This window comes from Crocodylus siamensis, chromosome 10, assembly GCF_052110815.1.
Source record: "Crocodylus siamensis isolate JL-2025a chromosome 10, ASM5211081v1, whole genome shotgun sequence".
In the NCBI taxonomy this organism is placed as follows: Eukaryota; Metazoa; Chordata; order Crocodylia; family Crocodylidae; genus Crocodylus; species Crocodylus siamensis.
Window position 1 is genome coordinate 70,034,739 of NC_143404.1, and position 27,511 is coordinate 70,062,249.

Consider the following 27,511-nt stretch of genomic DNA (forward strand, 5'->3'; position numbering starts at 1 on the left):
CTAGTATTGAACTGGCAAGAGTATTACAGTTTCACAAGAATAGTCTCCCAGGCCATTCAGAGCAGAACTGAATGCAGACCCAATCTTTATAAGCAAAGACCTGGCTCTTAGGGACTGTATCCAGGCAGAGAGAATCGGAGAGGGCTTTGAGGCAATCCTAGACCATTTTGTGGGAGAAAAACATTCAACTATTTTTAAGTAAACTTCAAGCAAGTAAGAGCCCCGCAGGCTGACTGCCTCCACGTATGCACGGATTGCACAAGCCGGGCAGGTGCCACTGCTCTGCCAACAGACTTGCAAGGCATGCCACACAGGGGGACAACAAGCCACATGGGAGGAAAGCTGGGGCTTCAAGATCTATTCAGTCTTGGCCTTTTCTGCTCAGGCTACCAGATCCACAGAGAAGCTCCCAAAAGCATTTCCACTGCGTTTCCCTCACTGAGCTTCACACAGAGAAAGCGAGGGCTGTTATCCTTATTTGACTAGCATTGCATGGGACACTTGACATGGTAACCACAAATTTAGGAGTAAGAGACAATAAATGCTCCTAGGTGCTGAATAAGAAAAACCCAACATTTCCTATTGCCTTTTAAGTATTGCCTATTGGTCCTTGTTTGATCGATAAGGATGCTAAGAGATGTTTCTTCCAATGTGCCATCTTTGGGTCTCAAGGAGGGTCACCCCCAATGCCTGTCAAGGAAGCCGAGATGGGGAGCAATACCGTAGCAAGTTCCGATAAAGCGGAGCACAGTCCAGGATGAATCTACAGAGGTGGGGATGGAAGAGGGTGAAAATTCAGGCTTCAAAAAAAATCACCCAGAGCAAAAAAAGTAAAAACAGCTTGCTTTTACTGCCGCATGACTCCACCTGTAAGTTCAAGGGACAAAAATTCGCCATCGTAAAATCAGCATCCTACGACAGCCAGACTTCCAGACCAGCCCTTGCTCCGGTCAGCATCCCGAGTGGAGGGCCGGTTCTCAACTGTGCTCTATGCTCATTATGACACGCAAGGCAAAAACATTTCAAAACAACCCAGCAGCCAATATCCCAAGCTATTTCCAAAACCTGGCCCGAGATGAAATATTTTTATGGAGTGACTCAGTGGAGTGTGGGGAGATGGCTGTCCTTGAAACAAAAGATGTCATCTGGGGCTAGCAACAACAATGCGCCCTTATGCACTCCACATGCAACACTTCTAGGAATCCCTTCAGATGGTCCTAAAAACACTTGCCTTGCCTTTCTGAGCACTAATTGCTCGGCTGGCACGGTCCCGAGGAGCTTGGGATTGGACAAAGTATTGGAGAGGGTCTCAAGAGAGCTGGATTGCAAAGGAACAGTGGAGTGAAACACGGACTACAAGCACTGGCACAGAGTTCACCCTAGGGATGCTTTCTGCATTAAGGCCCGAACCTCTCACCTCCTGCAAACTGACATTGCTCCATTGCAAGTCACGGATCCATGCTCATTTATTGCCTCTGACAGCGTGACCATTTCTGTTTCACCTGGAATACTTGGCTAGCATTGCATGAGACGCTTGACATTGTAACCAAGAATTTGGGAGTAAGAGACAATAGTCTGGAACACCCCTAGGTGCCGAATAGGAAAAACTCAACGTTTCCTATTGCCTTTTAAGTAGCATGGGTGGTATGTACATCACTGAATCACAAAATCATCTAAAATGAGGGTGGGAAGGGACCACAGGAGGTCATATCTAGTCCAACCTTGGACCATAGGCCCATCTCTAGTGACAGCAGGAGCAGCACTTTGAACTTCATCCCCCACAAAAGCCCCACTCACCCAGCTAACAAATGATCTCCCAGTTATTGTACTGGGGACTGATGTAGTAGAGGCAGGAGGTTGGTGGCCCTGTTAGGACTTGGAGACCCAGCACATTCCTCAGCTGGATCTGGGACAGAAGTTCAATAAACCGATTTAAACTAAATTGGTCAAGTCTGATATTACATCCATCCAGGTTTATCTTAAACCAGTTTTGGCCATTTTGAAACTGGTTTATGTGCACTGAACCTCTGTTGCGTTACAGATTTGAACCAGTTTATGATCGTTTATACTGGTGCATGTATAATTTCTGTACCTAGCCCTGGTCTGCTTGTTGGACTCCTCGCTCTGACATCCTGGTTGCATTAAGTTTCATGTGCATGGCTCCTTTTCTCATGCAGACAACCCAAGTCCCTGTGGTAGTCTACTGCATAGTCCAGTCTTAGGCTAACACCTCTAGTGACCACCCCTTTGGGAAGAGAATCCCTTCAGTCCTAGCCAAGGGTGGGGGGGTGGTGAAGAAGTGGTCTCAGGAATAAATATTTGGTCTTACTATTAGCAGATTATGCAGCAAACTGCTGACCCAGGCAATCCCTACTAATGCAAACTATTAAATGTTAACAGCAGCAATTGGTCCTCTTTTGCAACTAGGAGATTAGGGTTGGATCCTGATCAAAGCAGATAAGCCTCTTCGTGGGAGGGCAGCAGGGCTTCCTCAATACGCTGCATCCTCCCTGCCTCGGGACGCTGTCCGAGCCCAAGAAAGACAGCTCTTCCCTCCTCCTGAAACGCAGACACCAGCACTGATCCTGGAGCATCATTTTATTGCTCCTGAGGGATCTAGGCAGTAAGATAAATTAATCCCCATCAGGGGAACCAACAGGCACATGGCACTTGCCAGCCTAAGATGAATGCCTGCTGCGTGCTTTCATATTGCTTCTCCAGCAGCTTGGGCATCAGCTTTTCTGAGGCCACAACTGACTAAGCGTGCACACGTGTACATACATGTGCACACACAGACACTTGCTTAGAGAAAGATGGTAGGGATACCTCCCCCACCCATTGCTGTAGCACTGTTACCCCCTGGAGGACACACAACAGCTGTTTCAAGGCATGCAGCAAAGAAATCCTGTGGTTTAGGATAGCAAATGATCCTGGAGAAGCCATGGGGCTGGGGTGGGGATTGGGTAAACAGGAGAAACAAATATCCATCCTGGAACTAGTCCCATGGGACACTATGCAACCCATCGTCACAAGTTTAGGCCCCTGATTTTCCAGCTCATTCAAAAAAAAAAAAAAAAAAAAAGACAGGAATTCTCCCAAAAACTGGGGAAAAAGGAGAGAGTATTGAATCGTCTTTCCCGCTTCCTTCTCATAAACAGACTTCCCTCTGCAGTGCAGAGAGAAGAGCCTGGCCAATGCTTAAGGCTTTAATGAGGATTAATTAAATAGCCTAACAGGACAAGATCACACCTGGCATGTCCAGAGTGCGGGGATACATGTTTACAGGCTGTTAGACAGACACAGACAGTCCTAAGCAGTTCTCCTCATTCCTCCCTCCCATCCACCGCACAAAACAATACTTGGAGAAAAAATCTGAAGCCATTCCTGAACCCCCACCCCTGCCCCCAAGAAAACCCCGCGAACTCACTCCGTGCCATTTCTGATAGCGATGGTATTTCATTTTCTGCCCAACATTTTACCCGCAAGGACCCCAAAGAGGATCAAAGCCATGCATACAGCTTTGCCACTGAAAATGCAGCCACCTCTGGGGAGGAAGCAAGCTGCTGAGTGGCAACCTGACACAGCACACTGAACAACCGTGGAGGAAAGGCAAAGGTTATCCAACTGGAAACCCGTGCACAAAAAAAAATGCAGAGTCCGTGAAGAGAGATGGAAAGATGGAGTCACCTTTGCTTGGGGCTAGCAGTGAGTTCAGCTCACAGGGGTTTGTGCCCTGGGCTAAATGTAGTGAGAACTACTTCTCTATGGTGTGCTGTGCACAATGCAAAGGAGAATAATCCATGTATCTAATAGGACTGGGATTCATTAGCCGCCAGGCACATGGAAGTGCTTCTCACCGGCCCCTTCTCCCCAGACCCACATTTCAGAGTATATTGCTTTAAATGCCAGAAATGGCTTAAAAAGTTAACAACCTATTGAAAAATTTCAGTGAGTGTATGCTTCACAGCTGTTGCCTTTCCTTGGGCTCTTGGCTACAAACACTGCCCGGGTCCCAGGGGTAAGCAGCACATCACATCTGGATAGCCGTGCTCCAGTTGAACAGACAGCAGCCAAAATACAATTGCGGCGATACTGCGCTCATTTTTAGAGCTGACTTGCCCGCATGCATACAACCATTACCGCCATCCTGGTTCGGATAAAATGAACAGGCTTCATTAGCAGAAATGGATATCCCATTGCTAAAATCAGATGCTGGTCCAGATTCTTAGCTAGACCCAGCTGGGATGGAGGTTGCAGGAGGGAAGGGAAGAGATGGGAACCAGAAGGGATCCAGTAACAGCTCATCCATCCTAGGACTGGCTCTAAGTTTAAAGGCTGCGGTAAATTATGCCAACTGGCTACAGACACAAAGGAGCCGTCAGCTAGCGGCACACTGCATGTTGTGTACAATCCCCATTGCCTACATTTACAATCCCCATTGCCTACATTTACAATCCCCATTGCCTACACTGGATGCAAGAGAGGAAGACAGACATGAGACACACAGGCCCTGCAAGGCTTGTGCAAGCCAAGGGACCTGCAGCTGCTCCTGACTGGTCAAGCTGTACAGACAACAGGGCTGAGGCTCAGCACGGAGGTGCCTGGTTCATACTAAGGTTTGTTCTGCTCTTACCAAGACAGGGATATGCAAAAGATCACAGCTCCACCATTTGCTTTGCATTCTACTTAAAACAACGTTCACGTTCACCTGCTGATCAGGCGAGAACAAGGGGTGACTGGAATCGGGGCATGTGGGGTATGCAAGTTGTGCTCTTTGCTCCATAGCATCTCTTAAATGGCATGTGAACAATTAAGTGTTTGTTTGTTTTTTACAAATTCAATTAAAAGCTGCCCATCAGGCATGTTCATCTTAAACAGTATTGCTTAAGGCACCCCATACCTTTGCAGTGATCCAGGAACAGAAAATATTTCACCTGGACCAGGTCAGCTTAAATCTTTAGGTATGACCAAAATGAGCTTCTGTTTTTAATTTTACAGGACATATTAAAACCAAGTGATTCATGCGTTTCCTTCGACGAGACTGAAGCACTTTCCCCAATGAAGTATGTCTCCCCCCACACCATGTTGGGACTGTTTTTTGATTCACCATCTACAGTCCATGCCTGTATAGTCACATTCAGGACTTGGCATTTAAAAGCCGCTGCTTTTGTTTGCTGCCTGGGCCTGCTACATCAAGCAAAATTATCCAGGTATTCCAACCTTTGGGGCCTGGAAAGTGTGCGGATGCATTCACAACCAACTTACAGGAGAACTGGATACTGGAAGGTACCCAAGTCTAGCCCCTTCTTTCTTCATGCAGTCATGGTAACAGCATGCCTGAAAGTCCTGAAAATCTGGCTGGTTACACATGGTAAATCCTAGAGAGAGCTCAATCCCCTTTACAAAATGTGAAGGGAGGTTTGAATTGTCTGCATTAGTCAGAGCACCTGGGAGGTGCAGTCACAGAGCAGGATCCCAGCCTGCAAGTCTCTGAACATATAGGCTGTTTCCCATAGGAGCTTATCTGAGACCATTACAGAATCTTTGTATGGAAAAAGTTTCCACGACAGAGAAAAAGTAATTGCTCCCATAAATATCCCTCTGTCTAATGCTAAGAAGTTCATAGAAAGAAGTGCAACTATTTAAATTGGATGTAGAGGTAAAATGCTGCCTTGCTATGAAAAAAAGACCAGTTAGTCTTCCCTCGTTATAATCCATTGCTCTGTTGCCACACGCCAGTAAGCGATACAAGAACTCTCAGCCAAGAAACCCATAGACAACACAAGGCAAAGACTGTTCCCCTGAGGGTAAAGAAAGAGAATAAGGACAACTTAAATGGATTAACATTTTAAGGTGTGACACAAAAAAAAGCCTATTTGGTGACAGCTTGAATAGACGTGGTGGAAATGACTGTAAAGCAGATCAATGCAATGAAGATCTGCATAGGCAGACAATGTTCTTTGGATGAATCTGCATTGCAGACTGACCTTATAGCTTATAATGCCCATTTAATCAGAGGCCCATACAGGCCACTATAATGGTCCTCTGTGCCACTGAAAATACAAATTTCCCCACCAGGACAGTAGCAACAGTAATAACATTAATACACACATAGCCAGCACTTGTGCTCTGGCAGGAGTTAGACACCAGAGGTTCATCTAGATGATACAACAGCTAAAAAAAAATTAAAAAGTCAGTGGTTGCTAGCCTACCATCTACACTACGCTCTTGTTTCTGCCAGCAATGACTATGGTGGGAAACTGGGTGGAAAAAGCTAAAGAGACGCCCCAGATGAGCTCACACTTTGGTCCACAAGAGCAAATCCTTGGCTGGTTCATGTCGAACAAGTTTTGCGGTCAGCAACAGCCTAGCACAGGCCAGCTGCGTGTATAATGAACCTTTGGTAACTTCCTACTCTTTTGACACTGCCCAACTCTTCAAACTAAGATTATCTTTGCACTTTACAGATAAAGATCTTCTGGACAGCCAGACACACCTCCAATTTTAGAAATGGCATTTCGTAGACGTCCTAGGCAGTTGACTGTTTTACACGTCTTGCGATGAACTGTATACAAGCCCCAAAATGGCATTGACATGCTACATGCACCTCCCTTCAATTCTGCAGACCTTTGACTGCAATAAACCAAACCAAGTGTTTGTAACTGCCACCAGCCCCAAAAGTGCCGGCAACCTAGTGGATTTATAGAGATTCATAAGCTTTTATTTATTTATTTATTTTTCCATGGTTTCTCCCTAAAAGAAGCCTTCCTGTGGGGATTGGAAAGAAAAAAGTTAAAAGGAGAAGGGAGTGGTGTTTCGAAGCACAAGAGCACACACTTCTTCCAGACAGACCTGGATAGCTTCTCTCTCCACACTCCCATGCTTTCTCTTGCTGGAAACACACAGATTTCCTTTACATCAGCCCCATTTAATATGAGCCTTGGATAATCAAAGGTCACCCCTTGCAACCCTATGGGTTTTCTGTTTCTTCTAATCACTCTGTTAATTAGCAACAGAGGTTAAATAAGACAGTGTCTAAAAGGGAGGCTTTTGCTGTGCAAGCACAATCCTGTAGGAAAAGCACAAGGTAGAGCCCCTGCCTTTGCCTCTGGCTTTTCTTTCTTCGCCCCAAAGTCCGATCAGGTTACAAAGGCAACAAAATGCATCAGCTACTCACAGGATGTTGGTCTGCGGTGGGACATCGGGGATGTTTTCCAGCATCAGATGCATGCATCTTACTGTCGTCCGAAAGCACAAGCAGCGGCTAGGACAGGAGCAGGAGATGCCGGGCAAGAGGAGAAAAAGCAGAAAACCTGGGAGAGCTGCAGACTTGACCAGCATGGTGTTTGCTGGCGTGCAGGCTCCCCGGTTCAGAACTGCAGGGAGCTGACAAGTTTCCCAGCCCCGAGTCCCCTCCTCCTAGACTTCATCACCATGTGTTTTCAATTAAAACAAGGCCCTAACATACAACATGCGAGAGCGAATTGCTCCCCCCTTCAGAGCTTATATTTGACACCCACAATCGCTTTCAACTTACGCTTGCCTTGACTTTCAGCTGGAATAATGAATTAACTCCGCGCCTTCCCCTTTGGCACATTTCTTGGCTGGTTTAAAAATGTGAAGGAAGGGAAGTCTCTGGTAGACATTCATGAAGTCTGTTTTGTCGGGATGGGAGAACATATGGGTGCAGGTCTGGACTGGGTCGCAAGAGACCTGGGCTCCATTATTTTTAGTACAATCTTGGAGTAAATCCCTTAATCTCTGTCTTGGTCCCCCCCACTCCCCACTCCAACTTGGATCCCTTTTCCCTGAGCCTTTTTTTCTGTCTGGTCTATTCAGACAGTAAGCTGTTCAGGGCAGAAAGACAGTAGCGGCTCCATGCTACAAGCAACTAAGTCAGTAATATTCAACTAAGGCTTCTGGTGGTTTTAAGAGTTTGATCAGTTGTGACAATAAACTACATGCAGAGAAACAGCATTGCAGAGAACAGTATCACAGGCAACATACACTTAAACAGAAGGAAAATGGACTTGACAGCCTAACCAATAGCTCCTCAGCTGATTACTCATTGATCAAGGTGGCCAAATAAAATGCTTTGATACTGGGATGTCTCATCCACCAATTCAAAAAAATGCAAATTTAAGTAAGTTAAAGGCAATGAAACATAGCATAAACACAAGCCAATGAAACCCTTTCAAATGAGTAGGGGTTCAAAAGAGTGATGCTCTCTCCCCGCAAGCAGGAAAATGCAAATCCTAGCACTCATGTGTTATGTGACAACAAATTCAGGGAAGAAAGGCAAATCAGGTCTTCAGACTGAAGGTCTTAACTTTCAATATGAAGAAGCTTATAAAGGGTTAAATAATTCTGAAACTTTTTCAGAGATGATTATATGCAAAGCCACAACTTGAGTGGGAAGCCCTGAAGTTCATTAAGGAATATGGCAATTCCAGAAACTCTGAGCAAGGCATCTTTCCAGGCTTCTGTCTGCAGGATCCATCCAAAGTTCCCATCAAGTCAGTCAACGTTCCCATCTTTAAACTGTAAAATAATTAAAATGACACAAAAAGTGATTAGCAAGAGCCCAATTTAAGTCTTCAAAACACAGGGAAGCTAGAAATGAAGGAGAGCCCTCCAATCACTACAGATTCCCGCAATGGTAGGCTTCTCCGGATACAGGCATAGGTTCCTACACTATTGATGAATGAAAGGAGCTCAGCTTTCTCAGCCTGTATTTCCTTGCATTTATGTTTTCCCTTTCTCCCCAAGCTCTTGGCATTACTTCAGCCTTCTAGGGTTCAGAGATTTTCTAGCAATACTCCCCCTCCAAATCAGAGGATCAAGAAGCCGTTGCAGAACATTTCTAAAATAATTCCCATTGCACTAGCCAAATGAACCAACTATACAACAGCGTGCGGTTGTTGTGTGGGATCTGATCGTCTGGGCTTTTAAAGTAGTTGAAGGTAAAAGTCACTCACTTCTCTGCCAGAAAGAGGAGACGCACAGCGCCAGGTTTGTGCCTCCTGCCCTCCAGCGAGCTGCTATTTATACTGGCACTTGCTTGAAAATACGAGGCAAAATGTGGAGGCATGTTTCCACCTTTACTCTGTGGACTTGATTCTAGGGTAGTAAGTGTGACCTCTAGCGGCAAAACTCCCTCACCTAATAACACCACGAATGGCTAATAAACCACTAGAAGTAACGGGACTCTCCCAAATGAACAAGAAGTTTAAATTCTAATTTGAAACTAGTTTAAAAGTTGACCTATGCACTTTTTTTTTTTTTTTTTTTTTTTATAAAACAAGACTTGGGTTCAAATTTTGCTGAAACGTTATGTCAAAATTATACAAGCTCTACACCAATATCCCAGTCATGCTGGAGTCAGACAGACCCGGGCACCATGGGTTGGGTACACCCTGATGACCCATGGTACCTGGGAGTAACTTAGCACAAATAGTTCATAGCCTTTTCAGGGTAAAACTGTTCAGTGTCCCAAAGCTATATCAATATTCTCCAAATTAATCCAGCTTACAAAAAGGAATGCTTTCCCCCCCACACACACTTAAATCCTCCTACAAAAATAAGCTCCAAGGCCCCCATTTAAACCCATAGGTGCTCCAAAGACATTTCATTAAGGTCAGTGCTCATATGGGATTCAATCTTTCCAATAGCTAGTGACTAGGGTACCTTGGCTTGGTGCATTATTTTTGCAATGAAGAACACCAGTTCACCCAGATGCTGTCCAAGGCAAGGTAGGGATATTGGTGAAGTTGGAAGGTTTGGCAACAATTATATACAGGAAGCCATTCCGCATTAAAAGCAGCAAGCTTTTACAGTTCCTTGGAGGAAACAGGCTCTTGAAAAAGTAGTCGCAGTTCTGAATGATAAATTTCATAGACATTTGGGCTGGAAGGGACCTTGGAAGATCAACGAGTCAAGCCCCACACCCAAAGGGCAGGAAATCAGCTGGGGTCATAGGATCTTCTGAGAAAATTAGCATCTTTTTCTCCCCCTGCTGCGCATTTTATCTTTTGCATCCGTTTGCTGTTGCTGCTTTTACAAACCACCGGCCTTCTGAGTTGCATAGTTAAATGCATAGTTTTTTGCATAGTTAAATGTACCTGTTTCTCCATCAGCATCACAACGTATACCCCAAAGGGCATGCACAGCTCTGGAAGAAAGAGTTGAAATTTCACAGGTAATGGGAACAACCACGGGAAGAGTTAACACAAGGGTTCAAGCTGTCCACCTAGAGAAACTGCGGCATCTCCATCACTGGAAGTTGCCAAGCACAAGTTAGACAAAGGCTTAGCTGGACAGGTTAAGACAGAGAAGATCCTGCCTTGAGCTGGGGGGGGTGTGATTAGAGGTTTTTCCAAGGTCCACGCTAGCCCTATATTTCTATCGTTTCTATATTTACCTTTTCTGATCACATCCACGTCAGGTCCAAGTTGTCTTGTCCTGACACAGTGAATATTTATTGTAGATATCCAACCATGTGAAATTAAGTTTCATAAATATTTATCGTAAAAAAAAAGAAAGAAAAACCCCAAACCACCCCCCACCACAGGTGTTATACCTACTAATGAACCATGTGCTAGCTTAAAAATAAAACCTCAGTGGAAAGCACACAATAGAAAAACTACGTACACATCAAAAAATCCATAAGCACTTTATTTAGAAACTGACTTGATCTACAAAATAGAAACACTATCGACAGGAGAGGTTATATGGAGGGGAAACCCCCCCAGACGAAGTGTTTTGGCTCTTCACAAATGTGGAAAATACATTGGACAGCAAGGAACCCCTCCCCCCTCCCCCAACACTGCTTCCAAATGAACATTTTCCATTATGAATATTATCAGTAAATAATGATGACATTTATTTGGAGGTTTCAAGGGAAGAAATCAAGTTATCAGGCATGTTATAGTGGCTACAAATCAACAGCCTCTTAATATAAAATTAAAAAGAGCAAATAAAAGCGTTAGCATTTAAAGACAACCCATCAATGGGTTTTGGTAGGAGAAAGACAAGAATGTGTGTCACCTTTTGATGAAGAGCTAGGCTTAGGTCACTGCCAAGATATTATAGTAACTTAAGTAGTAGTTTTAGTAAACCTAAATTTGGAAGAAAATATAAAAAGCAAGACTTTTTTGCTCAATTATTATTGTATTAGCACCCAACAATGCCACTGAGATTAATTTTTCACAAAGTCTCACCTTAGGAAATCCCACGTCACCAAGTTTTTGTTTTTTGGAGTAATGATTTTTTTTACAGTGCTATCAGTCTACAGTGTAAACGGGGCTCTTCTACAGTTAGAAAGGTCTGTTAAAAATAGATGCTGCACACGTGCATTTAATTTTCATAACTATAGATACTGCAACATTTCCTCTACTACATAGCATGCAGACACACTTTCGTCAGTGCGCATTTACAGGGTATATTGGAAATATACATTACATACAAAAGTCTAAGAGAGTCCTTGGAAAAGGCTCACTGGTTTCCTACATGGAATTAACAGGGCTGACGCTTCAGAAGAAATTAAACCACAAGCAGTATGTTCAAAATATCCTCAGATTCTCAAAGGCAGTCCAAAAAATAATAATAATAAAGAAAAAAAAAAAAATCAAATAAAGAAAAGAATCAAAGGATACACCTGAAACACTGGTCCAAACCCAGCTGCACTTGTGCACTACACGGATCTCAAGATACTAGACGGCTCTTCACTTTTGGTTACCTCAAGCTACAAGCACAACTCAGACAAACACCCATGAGGGTTGCAAGTATGCCTCAAGGAAAGATATGGCTGTGTACTGATTCCCCGTCCAAGCGTCTCCATGTTTTGAGTGGCGCTCCAATTATTGTCATTGAGTATCCAAGGTTGGCAATTCAACATAGATATTTTAAACAGAGCTTTCTCTGATTTAATTATGGAAGAATCAGTTCAGTATTTGGTTACATACACCTCTGAATGCCTCACAGACCCAACCAGGACAATGGCACCAACGACATGCCCCAACTTGGATCTCTAGAGCATTTATGACTACCCACCCTTAGTGTGGGGGAGGAACTGAGAAATACACTGCTTTTTAGCATAGAATAATACAAGGGGAAAAACACTGCTAAAGATTTTGTTTAGATAAATATCCACAGCTGAACGATGATTATCACAGCACTGCTGTTTTCATAGTGCTCAGATTCATTCAGATTGAAGGCTGGAAGGGATCTCAGAAGATCATTGGGTCCAGCCCCCCTGCACCAAGCAGGACAGACAACTGGGGTCAAGTGACCCCAGCAAGGTGACCATCCAGGCTCCCCTTTTTTAAACATGAGATGACTAACCCCAAGCAGAAGGGAAGAAAAATATCCCCCCCTCACTAATACTTCCTGGGGAGTTCTTCATCACTTTCCAGAGAACTGTGGTAGCATGACATCTTACCTAGAGACTCTCCCATCACACAGCACCGGAGTTTAAGTGTATGCAGGTTGTCAGAGGCTTTCCTCCAAGCCCTTCAGAGTATCAGTCAAATCCTTTCTTGTGCCCACATGACCAGGTATTTAGCAGAATTGGAATGTGTTTTAAGAGTTTGTATAAAGGGAACCCCAATCAATAGCCCGTTTTGAAGTCCTTATTACACATACAGCAATTTAACTGGTAAATTCCAGTTACCTGTCCCTACACAGCATTTGTCCAACGTTCCCTCTGTCGGAGGATGACAATTACTGAAAAGGGGACCTTTGCCTTTTAAACGGATTCAGCGACATATAAGCAGATTGCCTTCCTGAAGTAGAACATGGCACACACATACCCGCAAACAAATAGAAAATACAAAAGTTTCGGGTCAGCAGCAGGTGGAAACCAAAGGAATTTGCAGCATGTGAATGCATCGCCGCTGCTTTGCACTACAGAGAAGAACGTGTTACCCCTGGCCGCCATGCACAGGCCTGGACCGATGCAAAGGAAAAAAGGAAGAGTGCTGCTTGCCAAAGTGTATAAAACAGGTCTGCTAATACACCTGCCATTCAAGGTAGTTTCCAATTGCATCTGAAGCCAAAATGGAATTTTTTTTCACAGCGCCGGCGAGAGAAAGAAGCCTGGATGGTTACCTCATACTCACACAGACGGGTGTAAATAAGAAAGTTTGCTTACCAGGATATTGCTATACTATAAATGCATACCCATTCCACATGCACTCCTAATGGGCCAGCAACTTCTTTCACATTTCCATAACTTTCTGGTTTGTAGATCATCAATTGTGCTATTGTGGAAGCTGATGCTCCAAGTTTTAAAGGATTCAGCGTAAAATACGTCTGCGCAACTTGACGAACGATCTCGTCTACAACACCACACATTCCTTCCTGTAGTTATGAAAATACTTATTTCCATAAAAAACCTAAATACAACCAGATACAATGTTAAGAAAGCCAAAATGTCTTTACTGCATTTATTAGTATAGAAACACTCATTTAAAAAAATTGTCAACTGAAACATTTTTGTATGCCTTATTAAGATATGCAAATTTGTCGTTACCTTTGTACACATTTTTGAACTGACAAACTTAAGATTAAAACGATTTGAAGCTTGTTCCTTTTTTTTTTTTTTGCACAGATATGAATTTACGATCCTATCAAAATCTAGAAATTTAGAAAGGACATTTAAAAAGCAAACAAATGTGAAATAGTCAACAGAAAAGCCGGTGGTGTATCCACGGTGCTTAGAGACTACGCAAAAACTGTTATGCTACAGTTAGTCTACTAAAAGCACTAATCTACTATACAAAACTACAGTGCAAGTGGCTGTGAAAGGGGAAAGCTATATTTACAATTCCCCTTCTTTTACTGGCTACAAGCTACACTATTTCACAGTTAAAATACATCAGATAAACTCTCTCCGCTATGTTGCTTTCTGTTTTGATAAATGGGACAACTGGACAACCTAGAACATGCAGTGCTTTTAATAAATATATTGTCTCACCCATACCCAGGAAATATATATAGTGTGTGTTTTACAGCACACAAAGATGGACACATGAAAATGTATTTACCAGGATATTGCAAAACCTAGCAAATGTAATAACAGGGAAGATCTGGTGGGAAAAAACCTGATTAAATATATTTTAAAATCATGGGGGGGTGGAAATCAAATAGGGCTATAAATGCAAAGATTATCTCCCTTAATTAGGGCAGTTTTAATAGACCCTGGGATGGATTATGCATGTAAACATCCATTTTAAGCTGTTTATAACCAGCTGTTTTTAAAAAAAATGGATTATTTCTATGTATCAGTAGGAAGTCCTGCAATTGCTAAAACTGGAGAAGGGCTTAGTAGCCAAAAGCAAGAGGCTGCTAGAGAGGGTGAAAAGCAGTATCACTGGAGAGGAAGACTCCTACCTACAGATCGGCAGCCCTTAACAGAACCGAAGCCAGAATCTTTTGGGGAACCGCACAGCACATGTATTACACCTGGATTTTACTGGACTTCATACACATCACATTTGGGTTTTCTTTTATAGAAAAAAAGCGCATGTTTTTGGTTGTCCTGAGTACAATGTGGGTATCTGTAAACGCACAGAAAACTATCAAGTTGTCCCCGTTAGAGCTTTTGTGAGGGAGCAAGAGAGTCTAAGCGCACTACTCGGGCTCATTAGACTAATCCCTAAAACTTTTTTGTAAGAGTTGCACAAAATTTAGATCTCCAATTCAGTCAAAGCACGTTGTACAACTCAACACCACAAAACCCAACAGGATACGGAGGAATATGCAAGGCGATCTTCATCCACTTTTGGGAAACTGAAGAACAATCTAATTGAGAACAAGAGCAAGCAACCCAACTCAAAGGGCCTCTCTGATGGGAAAACACCTTTTCTGACACAGGAGGCTTATCCACTGAAAGGATGATTAAAAATTACCCTCTGGGGGAATCCACATCCATCGCTCAATTTGTTCCTTCCAGTCCTCAGGAAAGTTAATTTTGCAAACCGGCTCAAATAACTCCCCCTCTCCGTGTGAACGCAAGTCTCTTCCTACCACTGGCACAGGAAGACTTGAGAATAAAGATTAGAATTTATGCAGCACAAAACCCCAGATTATAAAGTCTTTCTACCCAAACTACTTTAAACAGCTGTTTAGTTTATTACAAGCCAAAACAAATCCCCCCAAAAAATCAGATAAACTAGAACGGCAGTAAATCTAGTTCCACCTAACATACAAAGACAAGGTGGTCAGGAAATCTATTCTAATCTTCTTGCCAGAGCAGACGTCAGAGGGACACAGACCCATTAAAATTCAGAGCCTGACATCTGGGCGATGCCCAACATTTTCGTTACTTCCCTCAATCCAGCCTAGCAGTACTCCCAACTGCATTACATTGCATTTAGCATGTGAATTTGCCCAAAACAAGACCTGCTGATCATACTATCAGAGCTTGCTTTTATGCAACCCTCTGCTACATTTCTCCTCTTTCCACCCATTTGGCTTGTTGTCTTCTTTTTTTTTTTTCCCCCCTTTTGGAATGACTTCCCAAAATTTTACATGCAGTCACAAACCTGGTTATCCAAGCAATCTCTGGAAGTCATCTGGTCAATTTTTAAAATGTACTCATTGCTTGCCTTAGTTGTAACCTTACAGAGTTAACACTTTGCCTCAGCCTGGATTTTATATAACCAGGTGATTTCTGCAATGGGCACGCCAACTCCCTGCCAAACTTTTCAATCCTCCTATGGCAAAACGTACCGTTTCTTTCCGAGACCTATCTATCGAAAGGTGGCCAGTGCTTTCTTCCATTGTTCAAAACCTGGGTACCTTGGAGCAACACCAAAATCCCATTTTGTACATTTGCAAGACATGGGGTTTTTTAGGGTTCTGGAAGAAACCCCAAATAAGGTTTACCAGGTCAGATTTTAGTAAGAACTTCATTCTCCGTTACAAATGGACACGACACGGCAGAGTTAGTGGGAGAGCATGGACAATGAAGGACTCCAGGAGGCTGCCTATGGAGTATTGAAAAACTGCAATTTGGTGAAAGTAGAGCTGAGATCTCAGACATCTCTTGCACAGTTACTTTCAGGGAATTAAATCCTTCCTGCAAGCAGCTGGGCATTTCACCAGCTTCCCTCCTAAAGATGCCCTGCTCTAGGATAAAACTATAGCACACAACCAAGGAGGAGAGCAAACTTAAAAAAAGCCATGATGTTCATTTATACAGCAGCCACATTCCCAGCCAGCCTACCGCCACACTTGGTCATGTTAACAGGCAAGCAAGTGGTGTACATTTGTCAAGCCCTACGAAGTATTTTATTCTTTTGTCTACCCTTCCGCTTCCTACGAGAAAGAAAACTTATTTTTCTCTGTAATAAAGCAGGTAATATTTCAGGGGATCGGGCAAAGGCAGACTCAAGACCTTTTCCCTCAGGAAGTTTACAGGGGGGTCCGGCTTCATTTCCGAGATACCCTTTTCCTCCTCTTCTAGAGTCTCATCCTCAAACTCTTCGCAGTTGTTGTTATCGTCGGAGTGGTTTGAGATCCGGCTGGCAAAGACCTCTTTGTCCAAGAAAACAATGGTCTCCATGCGACGGTGGCGGACGCGCCTGCGCTTGCAGCGGGGCAGGCTCTTTGGGCTGTTTCCGGTTTGACTGCCGGCCTCCTGTTGGATTATCTTTTTAATAGTTCCTCGGATGGCAATGCGGGCCAGATCTTGGAGGCTGCGGACAACCATGGGCGCTAGAAACACAAAACGGAGAGCATGAACAGGTGTGCAGGCACAGCTCTGGCAGTACAATATGAAGAGTGGTCAGACGCCCGCAGCTTTAACCTTTTATCCAAATTCCTGCCCCGTTTATAAAAACAGTTGTCTCACCCAAAATGCACAGCATTCTTCCCCCACCAAACCACAGGTCTTCATGCGCTTCTCCCTCCATCTCAACATTAAGGGGAGATAGCAAAACATTCAGGGGAGATAACTAGCAAGGGGAAAAAAAGAGCATTTTCAACATCCTATCACCCGGGAACATGCAGCACCTTCTAAGTCTTACATTTTTAAGGCTTTATCACTGCGGTTTGGACTCTGCAGCAACTGGGAGGAAAGTTTGTTTCCTCACTGCTGAGAAACATGGAAATGGCCCCAAATGCATAGAAGCAGGAGCGAGTAGGGTTAGCTTGCACTCTTACATCCATCACCAATTAGGTTCAAGACCACAGGCAAGTCACTTCAGCATCTGTCAGCTTTCTCATGTGGAAAACAGGAATAACACCTATCCACTGAAAGGTGTCATGGGCTTAATTCATTAACATATGAAAACTGGCTGGAGGAAAAGGAGTTGTATAAGTCTAGGAGTGGGATTTCTTTAGAAATCCTCTTGAAGGCTCTGGAAGACTACTTTATCTTGGGCACTGCTCTCCAGTCCATTCAGCATGCGCGACTTAACTACTGCAGGATGCAATGCATATACAGATACTGAGGCATTCTTCTGATCTAGGCAAAGATGGGCAGGGAGGGGTTGGAGAATAGCATGAAATATTTGTAGGTGCTCACATAGCGAACACAACACAAAGCAATGCTCAGATGATCAGCTGACACACTTCACCCAACATGAAAAGCAGCATGGTGAGCAACACAAAGAATGCCGGTAGTGATGGATATTATCAAAGGCCAGAGAAAAGAGATCAAGGACCAGGTCTTCTTATGTGTTTACAGAAAACCTTGCACAGGAGCCTCAGTCTAGGGATTGGGACCAGTGGGTGTTACCTGCAATACAAACGAAGAACTTTTCTCTTGAAGGGTTTCCTATCTGAAGGAACCTCACGGATGACCTTACTACTCGCCTCCGTAGGTAGATGTTACATCGGAAAACAACCCTGCCTATCCATTTTTTTCATTTTTCTGAGCTATGTTCTCTTAACACAGTCCAAGAGTGAAGCTTAAAAATGAAGGCACACCATACTTAGAAGCTTCAATTTCACAAAGCATTCATTAAAACTTTGGACTTGATTACAATCTGTTTTCTTATACCGCACTACTCCAGCATTCAGAGATAAAACAGGAACCAAAATAAATAAATAAATAAATAATAATTTAAAAAAAAATTGGAGAACTGCAATGAATATGAAGCAGCTGGCATGGCTCACATCAGAAGAATGGCAGGTATGCTTAGTTTAGGTGGGAACGTTATGCCGAGATCAAGACAAAACTGGTGCAAGGAGAAAAAGCAGCTTTGCTGACAAGTATTTATACTTACGCAAATAAACGACATTGGACTTCCCTGAATCCATGTGATTGGGCTGAACTAGAGGAGCAAAAGAAACAGCCAGGATCTTCTTGGTTTCCCAGGCAGAAGGACCAGTGCGAGTTATCTTAGTCAGCTGCAGAGAGAGAAAGCACAGTCTGCTCGGTAAACCACAGAAATCCCCAGAACTTCAGAAAGCAAAAGTGTGGCGACAGCTCTCAAATAACTCAGTTATTGCAGCATTTGAAGTTCAGCAGCACAACATGAAACGCTCCCAACCAACTAAATACCAAAGACCTGAAAAAATGGGACCGGTTGGTGGAACTATGCAGAACGTGTAACATTTAAGTAGGACCTGCAGAGTTCGGTTTCTAGAAAGGGTGGCAATTTTGCCTGAAAGAGCAATCACAGATAGGCACATCTAAGGAAGCCAGTGAATAGCAGGAAGAGCTACCAACCAAAGAAGAAGATATTGCAAATCACAAGGAAAGAGGCGCCAACCTTCTCCTCTAGCGGCATGACAAGAATTCCCCCAACTTTCAGCAGATTTTTCATGTAGTCTTCGTGCTCTTTCTTGACTCCGGCGCCGCAGTAGACACGGTCATACTGAGTCGAATCTGGAGAGATCTCTAAACAGTTGCCGCTAACAAAGGAGGGCTCACAGAACTCAAACCTGAAAATGAAGGAGTCCAATTATAGCGGTCTTGAACTGCACGGCTGCTTAAGACAAAAGAAATGGCCTCTGCAATTTTCTTTCCTACTGGGCAGGACAACAGATTAATAGTTTCAATGGGCCAATTTTCCTCCCATGCCCCAGCATCTCAAAATACTGGAATCCACAGTCTGCCAGAATGGACCTATATTTGAACCCATATTAGGCCGTGATGACAGACTAACTACACCACTTCAGGTGTCGTGGGAGAAAATGACTTTGTAAAGTGTCATACTGAATATTACCGCACTTCTTGAAGTCTTTTGCTTTTGGAAAAATAATATATTTGAAACAGCTGTAATAGCCCTTACCCATGTAGTTTTAGTAGCTATCCCATCGGCCATATTCCTCCTTTCACAATGCCATATATTTTATTCTTTTATTTAAAAAAAAAAAAAGAGAAAAGAAAAAAAAGAGTATTCTTATTTATAACATCAATCCCTGAAATTCAGATTGGTCAGCTGTAGAAGAACACAGTTTTACATGCCGTTTTCTCTTACTGGAAATCCTCCAAAGCATTTTACAAGCTGAATATTATTGGCTGCTTTAAGCTCTTATAGACTTGTTGCACTACAGTCAGGATACAACTCGACTATTAGGATAATTGCATAAAGAAGAATTTGGAAGTGCACAGAAGAACATGTTCTTCTTTTAAGAGTTTCACTGGTATCTTCCAGCTCCTACCAACCACTAATGAGCAAAGCTCTCATCTGATTGACATCCTCACTAATACTGTACTTCCCCTCTGCCCTTTTGTTCTTGCATTGCAGCATCACAAAAGCCTCCCCCCTCCCTACTCCCAAATACGTACAGGTACACTTCTGCAGTTGGACTTTGGTCTGTAGCTAAAATTATTGCATTTCATTGAAGCTAGACAGGAGGTGGAAGACAGGTTTGAGAACAAAAGCAATTAGATCACTGACGTCAGGTGAGCAGGTCCTACCATTGCTATTTACAGGCATTTTTTTGCCCTTCTTTCCATCAGGGCCACCTCTTCCACCTCTATCAGCTTCCCTTTGCTGTGACCATAGTGTGACATGGGCAAAGTGACACCCCCAAGGGACCAGAAGCACTTCTTCTTGGGAATAAAACTGCAAAAGCAGTCCAAAAATATGACCACTACCACACACAGCCTATAGTTCCCTCAGCAACCTCATCAGAAACTTATTACTCGTGACAGCAGAACAGACATTTCAAGGAAAACCCTAGACCAGATTCATCCCAATCAACTTCAGGACTGATTTAATCATCATAAAATAACTTTATATAGTAACCAGGGAAGTTTTTTGTCTGACGGAGAAAACCATGTTATAGGAGTAAGGGTCTCCGTTTAAACGTCTGGGGAAATTTCTGCTATCAGGTCACAAATATCAAATCCTGTCATCTGCAGGCTCAGCAAAGGTTGACTGCAATTAAATCTTACTGCCTGGTTCAACTCGTCAAGCCCATGAAAGCAGAGTCCTCAGAACAGCCTCAACTCACGAAGCGCCATCCCAACAGCGGCCTCCACACTCACTTGTCGAAGCTGTCGCTTGTCTTAATGAAGTCCTCCAGTTTCTGCTTTGCATACTCGATCACATCCAAGTGAAGCTCCACACCATGGTTCACACCAAAAGGACCTGCCAAGTAAGAGTGCACAAAGGAAGTTTCTTTAATGCAGTTAGAGAAAGCCCAGCATTTTGGAGCATCAGTCTAGGGATTGGGACCTGTGAGCACTACCTGCAGTACAAACGATGAACAGCTTTTCCCTGGAAGGGTTTCCCCACTTAAATAGGCAGTATGACTATTGGGTGAGGGCCCTTCAAGTAGGTGGAGGTCACATCTAAACACAACCCTGCCCGTGCACTTTGCTGAGAGATGTTCTCTTAAAAGTACAAAATACAGGCACACCATACTTAAAATAAAAATAAAAGCATGCTCACTTTCTCAGCTTATTCCAGGCCATGGTTACATAAATGAGGTCAACTAAAGCGTGAGTTTGTAGCGCATGAGCTACATGGCCCTACCTTCCCATGTGCACACTCTTACCTGCAGTAAGTATGAGGTTAATGTGCCCCCCTCAGTAAAAGAAGGGCAACCTAGCTCATGTTGGCAGCAGAGTCAGAGCATGCACAATTACTACAAGAGTAGCTAACACCCAGCAAATTCACACCTTAGCTTGCCTCATGGTCACTTGCTGGGGGCAGCTGAACTAAGCTACCACCAGAGGAGTCCTCTGCATTTATGTACATTGGTCACCAATCTGAAACATGGGGCCATTGAAGGTCAGAGATGGCTACAGCCCTGATGGACGGCAGCTTTCTCTGACACAGGTGTTCCCACTTTTTACAGGAAATGGCAAGGTGCGATGGGAATGTTGTGATGCAACAACATTTTGAGAAAATATACTAGTTAAGGTGTGCCACGTGGCAGATTGGGAAGGGGACAGGTGGCACAGCAGGAGATAGCACAGGAAACAGAAAGCAGAGCAGCAGATCAAGTGGAGGCAGGGATTGGAGTGGCATTTGAGGCTGCAGGGCTGATTTACAGGCATGTCTGGCCAAGAAAGGCTGGTCCCCACTGCTTCAGGGGATGAAAACCTCTCTCTAGATCATTTTTGTTGCCAACAAAAACAGCCCCCAAAACCTATCCGTTTTGAAATCCTATCCAGTGACCCCCGCTTTAATACATTAGGATCTTAATCCAGGCCTGCCAGGTGACTTTTCATAATATGAGCAAACATTACACAGAAAAAATCTCACAATGGGGCCATTTGCCTTCAAAGAACTGAAAGCAAAATTGTTGCGGACTTAGTTATTCGCCCTTTAACAGGCCTGCTATTATGCACTAAGAGCACTGAAGACAATAGCCCTGCTTACACTGTAATTAAAGGTTACCTGAACCCTAATGGCTTTGATTTGAAACTGGCTTTATCAGCTTCCTAATTTTCCTGGAAGCAATGGTACCAAGATCCTCAAGTTTTAAGTGCTCAAACCTTAATTACTATCGTTGCCAATACCAGCTCTATGAAAAGCCTCTAAAAACGGTAATAAGGCTGTGCTGATGACAAACACTTAAAACTATTGAAATCGGTGCCCAGTACCCAGGAGGAGCATAGGATCCATACTGTTATTTAGCCAACTATACACATTGCTTCTGCCTTCCAGTAAGCACTAACTGGATTTCTCCAGGACAAGTGAAGGCAGATTTATTCCAAGCATGCCCTACATTAAGCAATTCATACCAGGAGAACGTAAGGCGATTTCCTGCTTTTTCACATGTTTAACTCTGTGTAGTCACCCATGCTGCTGAATCCTGGTAGGGTTAATCTACTTATGCATTTAATGCCACATGCTTCCTTGGGAGGGGGATGGAAAGAAGGTTGCTAAATGCAGGCAACCCACACCACTGATTTTGCTTTTGCATTGGTTAAGACAAAACATATGTTAGCCAGTACTTCAAAGCATGGCTTTACTCCTACAGTAGAGCTGATCAGGAGGCTAGATACTGGCTGTTCTGACAGGCAGACTTACCCCTAATGAGTGCCAGTTTGAGATCATAATTGGGCTCCTCAGGTGCTTTTCAGCTTGGCCAAGGTGGACTAAAAAGAAAATGGGATACAGTGCCGGAAGCAATACATCATGCACAATCCCAACCTCAGACCAACTTGGCTCTTTCCACTCTGGACACTCACAGGAAAGCCCAGCAAGCCCAAGACCCATGCCCATTTTGGTAGGAATACACCAAATATACCAATATAAATGAGCTGAACGGCTGCAACTTTAAACCTGAACAAAACAGCTTTAAAAACACCAAAAAGATCACTAGGTTTCAGCTCCACTTATATGGGAGCATCTTATAGCGATATAATTTAATACTGGTGCAACTTATGTCTGTCCATGCCACAAGCTTGACAAAAGCATACTTTATTTACAACGATAGCCACAATTATATCTTAAAAAGCTCAAAGTCACAGAGGAAGGGTTCCATACCTTGTGAAAACAGAAGGCAATTTAAGCAATAATGAACATGACTGAAATGATATTTACCCAAAATGAGTCCCACCATAGAGCTCAGGTAGCCAGTGCCACTGCCCAGGTTCAGGAAGGACAGTCCCGGTTGAAGATCCAGCGCCTCCATCACTTCTGAGTATATACATGGAGCCGAGAGATGAATATTCCCATGTTTCCATGCAGAGTCCTTGTAAGCACTGTCTTTAAACTCCTCCAGATAGTAGTCTCCCCGGTCAACAGCTCGAAACGCCTGCTCCACCAGGTTGGTCCGGATATACTGCGCCTCTTTCAAGTTATCAATTAACTCATCGTTATCTTCACCAGCACTCACCGCGCCTCCCATCTTCAACAATTTTTCCCGCAGGTTCTCACGCTAAACAGGGATCTGGGAAGAGGAAGATGACAAGATGCATTTAATACTATGATAACCACTCGGGCTGCCGCACACAAAGCCGTTTAGAGCCCCAGTCAAAGCATCTCCTTTGGAAGATCGTCGGTGCAAAAATACGGCAACACAACTTTCATCCACAAAATTACTTTAAAAAAAAAAAACAAAAAACCAAAAATACACATGCACAATATCTATCATATGTAAAAAAGCCACCCCAAAACCCAATAGATTTGGTACCTGGGTTTCAGACTTGCGCATTTTTGGAAGGCAAATTCCTGCTATCACATGCAGCTTATCTGCACCATACCCTCTTTCAGTGAAAAGATGTCTATAATCTCACTTATTTTTTTTGACTGAAAGTGCTATATAAAACTCTACATTCTGGTGCCCATTTTTATTCATTGTCTCTCTCCCCCTCTGTCCACACATGCCAAAAAGTCCAAGCAATAATAAAATCAGGGCCTGTTTCTGACAAACTTTAAGACACATATATGTTGCCTCTAACTGAAGACAAGGCATTGGGAAAGAGCTTGGGGACAGAAAAATAAAACCACCCAGGGACACATGAAGAAGGATGGGGCAAAATTCAGAGGCTGCTTCACTGAATCCAGGGACCCCACTAGTGTGCATTCTGGGTATGGGCATAATTCACTTACCTGGATAACCCAAATCCAGTCCTAGGATGATGCCTATTGTTTGCATTGTAACTAACACTGATGATCTGCATACAAATTAAAGGCATACGCCAATTAAGTGCACAGCATCTTTCAATGCCTCTGTCTACTTTGTAATTTAACTGCACTTCGTTAACAGCCATACAAACCCCAACTATAACAGCCGACTTCCTAACAAACTGCTCCTTTTAAGTGTACCAGACACAGCTGCTTCCTTTTCTCCCTCAGGGGGTTGCAAATACTAGCCATGAACATGATATGGGCGAGAGAGTTTGGTGGTCCCCATCTCCTTTCATTTTGAGACCTAACAGCACCCCAAAGCAAAAACCTTGAAAATTAGGGGAGCTAACCATTTCCAGGGCTGCTACAACCACAGTACTGACAGCACTGGGTGTTTAGGGATGAGGTAGGTGTATATACTCCTGGCATTTTTTCAGTCCAGAAGTGATGCACTGAAACAGAGTACACCGGACAAACTCCCAACTTGCTTTTGCTTCTGCAGTTTCAACCAGCACCATCAGCGCAGAGAATAAATAAATGTTGGAAAGACATTTCTATAGAAGTAAGCGCAATTTGTCAGGGTCTCTTCTAAGATCGAAGTGAGATAATATCTCTTGGATGCTATTTCAGCCCCATCTGGCCCTTAGAAATTAACAATGCTGATGATGTCACCGGATTGGTCACCTCCTAACAGACTCAATTCATCCTGCAAAGAGAAAGCAGTCCATTTACCCTCCTTTGACGCCGCACAATGCAGGCTGCATATCATCTGCATCTTTTAAAGAATGAGCTGCAGAGGGTAAGAAGTTAATTTCCAACTCCAGTTTCATCTAGCTGGTTCCCACCCACTAAAAATTTCCATTTCCAAAAGTACAATGTGATTTTTGATTTACAGGGCTTTTGGCTCTGCTAGAACCAGCCGAAGCAGCAACTTCACTGCTCTTTTCTGGGATCAGATCTGCCCACAGATAATTGTTCTATACATTCAGCAAGACAGAAAAAAAGATCTCTCTCTCTCTCACACGCACTCTCAATTTCACAACCAACAGAAAAAATGCAACCACCACCAAGCAAATCTTGCCACACTGAGTCACACACAACCCTGCTCTGCCTCTCTGCAGTGACCTTAGACATGATGAACTTCACCACTAAAATTGTTAAGAGTGAACTGCAGGCAGAAATTAGGCGATTTTCACACGCCACAATCCAGTACAAACCTACATTTTGCACATTGGCTTCTTTTCCATCCAGGAGAACACAAAACACCAGCAGACGCTCCCGCTGCCTGAAGAAAGGTGTTTGTGCCCCAAAGCTTGCAAAGAAAACTGCTTCCAACTATTTAGTTGGTCTAATAAGAGAGATCACATTTACCCAACGAACCTTGTCTGCCTAAAATCTGGTATAAGAATTTCAGATATTTTTCTCCTTTTGTAGGTAACACCCCTCCTGGCAGGGCCGGCCAGCTTGGATGGGGATGTGCCCCTAGACTCATGCATCCCTGGATCCGTGCATCCGAGCCCCATTGCACCCCCATACTGGTACACCTTACTGCCAGGAGAAAGAGCCTGGACTCTAGGGGACTTCATCGGCAGCCTTACACTTCGATTTGGCCTTACGTGCATGCCATGCTTCAGCTACTGCCTGCTTACAGCTGCTGTCAGTGCCTGTGGGTAATACACTTCACATAATTAATTACTCTCATGGAAGGAAAAAGCAAACACACCCTCTTTTCGTGTCCTCCAAACCCTGCCTTCCTTAACTTTAGTTCAGACACTCTTTCTTTCTTGAATCTATCCACCCCTCTCCCAACCAGGTGTTCTTGATGCTATTAAACAGCTGCAGGTTTAAAGACGGATTACCAACACAGCTGGGAGCCCTGCCGAGCTCCTACCACAGCTCCCCATGGGGCTTAAATGCCTTTTTTGGTTCCTCGTGCACACAAAGCGCCACCACGACCCTTCCACGCTGCAGTTTAAGGTCCATCCCGTGGTCCCCTGACCTGGCCGCTCACTCCCTTCTGCTCTTCAAACAACTTGAACCAGGTCACGTGCATGCAGCAGCAGGGGCCTCTGGATGAGACTTCCCGAGTTGGGCCCTGTGAGCCACGAAGAGTTTTGACCTGTTTAGGTCTAACAGCACCAACCGGTCTTTATGCCACGCGCTGGAAAACGAACGATGCCCACGGAGGTTAAAACCCAGTAGGGGTTTTTGCAAAGAAATCCAGCTGCCTCCACCCCCCCCAGGAAAACCCATAACCAGAAGCTTCTCCTTTTCTGCAGCACAGTTTCTCTCTCTCTCTCTGCAAACGCTTGCGGATCTTAACCAGGCTGCACACCCCTCTCGGCGGGGCCGGCCAGCTCCCTGACCGCCACCGGATGAGGATGCACCCCTGGACCCATGCAACACCCCCCCCCCAGACTCATGCACACCCCCCAACCCATGCATACCTGCCCGGAGCTGTGCACACCCAACTCATGCACAGCCCCCAACCCGTGCACACCCGCCCAGACTCGTGCACCCTTGGGTTGGGGGTCTCATCCTGCTGGGAGGGGAAGCAAACACCTGCACGGCAGGAGGCCCTGCTCAGGTCCCAGGCAAGAAACCCCTGCGTGCACGGCTGGATTGCGTGCCCCCAAGCCCCTCGGGCACCCGTGGGGGGTGGGGGCGGGGGGCACTGCAGCAGGGGCAGGGGCTGTGCAAGGAGGGGGGGCTGCCGCTGAGCTCCTTGCGTTGCCCCTGCCCCCAGCAGAGCCCAGGCCGCCCCCTGCCCAACTGCAGCCCCAGCTGGGGAGGGGGGAGCCAGCCCTGGGCACTGCTGCTCCATGCAGCAGGGCGCCCCCCGCCCCATGCATGCATGGGCAAGGGGGAGCCCCCTGCACCCCGAAGCGAGGCCGGAGGCGGGGGAGCACGCCCTGGCTGGCAGGGGCAGCGATGCCCGGGCAGGGCCGCGGTACCTGGGCAGGGGGCAGCTCCCCCGGGCGCTCCGGCTCCGGCTGCTGTAAACACTGCCCCAGCTGGGAGCCCCGGGCAGCGCCACTGCGCAGGCGCGGCGCGCACCAAGCGGGAGGCGGGGGGGGGGGGGGCTGGGTCGTACCACTGTGAAAAGGGGAGGAAGCACAGCGGCGGCTGGGACGGACCACTGGGGGAAAGGGGAGGGGGGAGCTGGAAGGGCGCACTGAGACGGGGGGAGGCTCTAATGCACCCCCTCATTCTAGGAGTAACCCTAATGGAAACCTGGACCCTAACCCTCAATCCAAGCCCTAGCCCAGACCCTAAACTAATAGCAGTCCTAAAACGACTCCAAACCCTAAATGGATCTCAAACCCAAACCCTGACCCTAACCCTAACCCTGGCTCTAACCTAACACAAACTTTAGACCTGACCCTAATCCTAAATTTAGCTCTAACCCTAAACAAACCTCTAATTCAAAGCCTGACACTAACCTTAATCATAACCCTAAACCTAACCCTGGCCCTAACCCTAATGCAGACCCTAACGCTATACAAATCTCTAACCCAAAC

The 27,511-nt window shown here is 44.8% G+C and overlaps 2 protein-coding genes across 6 annotated transcripts in view; both read right to left on the reverse strand.

The window, feature by feature from the left end:
* The window catches only part of LOC149856800 (peroxidasin homolog), a 48,803-nt gene extending 41,370 nt beyond the window's left edge, over positions 1-7,433 (reverse strand). For 2 of the 4 annotated variants that reach the window (XR_016438373.1, XM_090020768.1), the window contains exon 1: positions 7,178-7,433. Coding sequence is in view for 3 of the 4 variants with exons in the window: in XM_090020768.1 (XP_089876894.1) it covers positions 7,178-7,341 (164 nt within the window). In the remaining variant the exon portion in view is untranslated. The remainder of the gene's footprint in view (positions 1-7,177) is intronic. The other 2 variants (XM_090020769.1, XM_090020767.1) reach the window with 1 other exon arrangement.
* Positions 7,434-13,072: 5,639 nt separating this feature from the next.
* On the reverse strand, positions 13,073-27,060 carry PCMTD2 (protein-L-isoaspartate (D-aspartate) O-methyltransferase domain containing 2). 2 transcript variants are annotated; one of them, XM_090065254.1, is made up of 6 exons: positions 26,945-27,060; positions 22,962-23,310; positions 20,450-20,552; positions 18,723-18,894; positions 18,234-18,357; positions 13,073-16,719 (listed from the first exon to the last, which is right to left on the reverse strand). In XM_090065254.1, the coding sequence occupies exons 2-6, from the start codon at positions 23,266-23,268 to the stop codon at positions 16,337-16,339; spliced, it is 1,089 nt and encodes a 362-aa protein (XP_089921380.1). In that variant the 5' UTR covers positions 23,269-23,310; positions 26,945-27,060; the 3' UTR covers positions 13,073-16,336. The 2 variants fall into 2 exon arrangements, with proteins under 2 accessions (XP_089921380.1, XP_089921381.1); XM_090065255.1 differs by lacking the exon at positions 26,945-27,060 and adding an exon at positions 24,341-26,382.
* Positions 27,061-27,511: the final 451 nt, after the last annotated feature.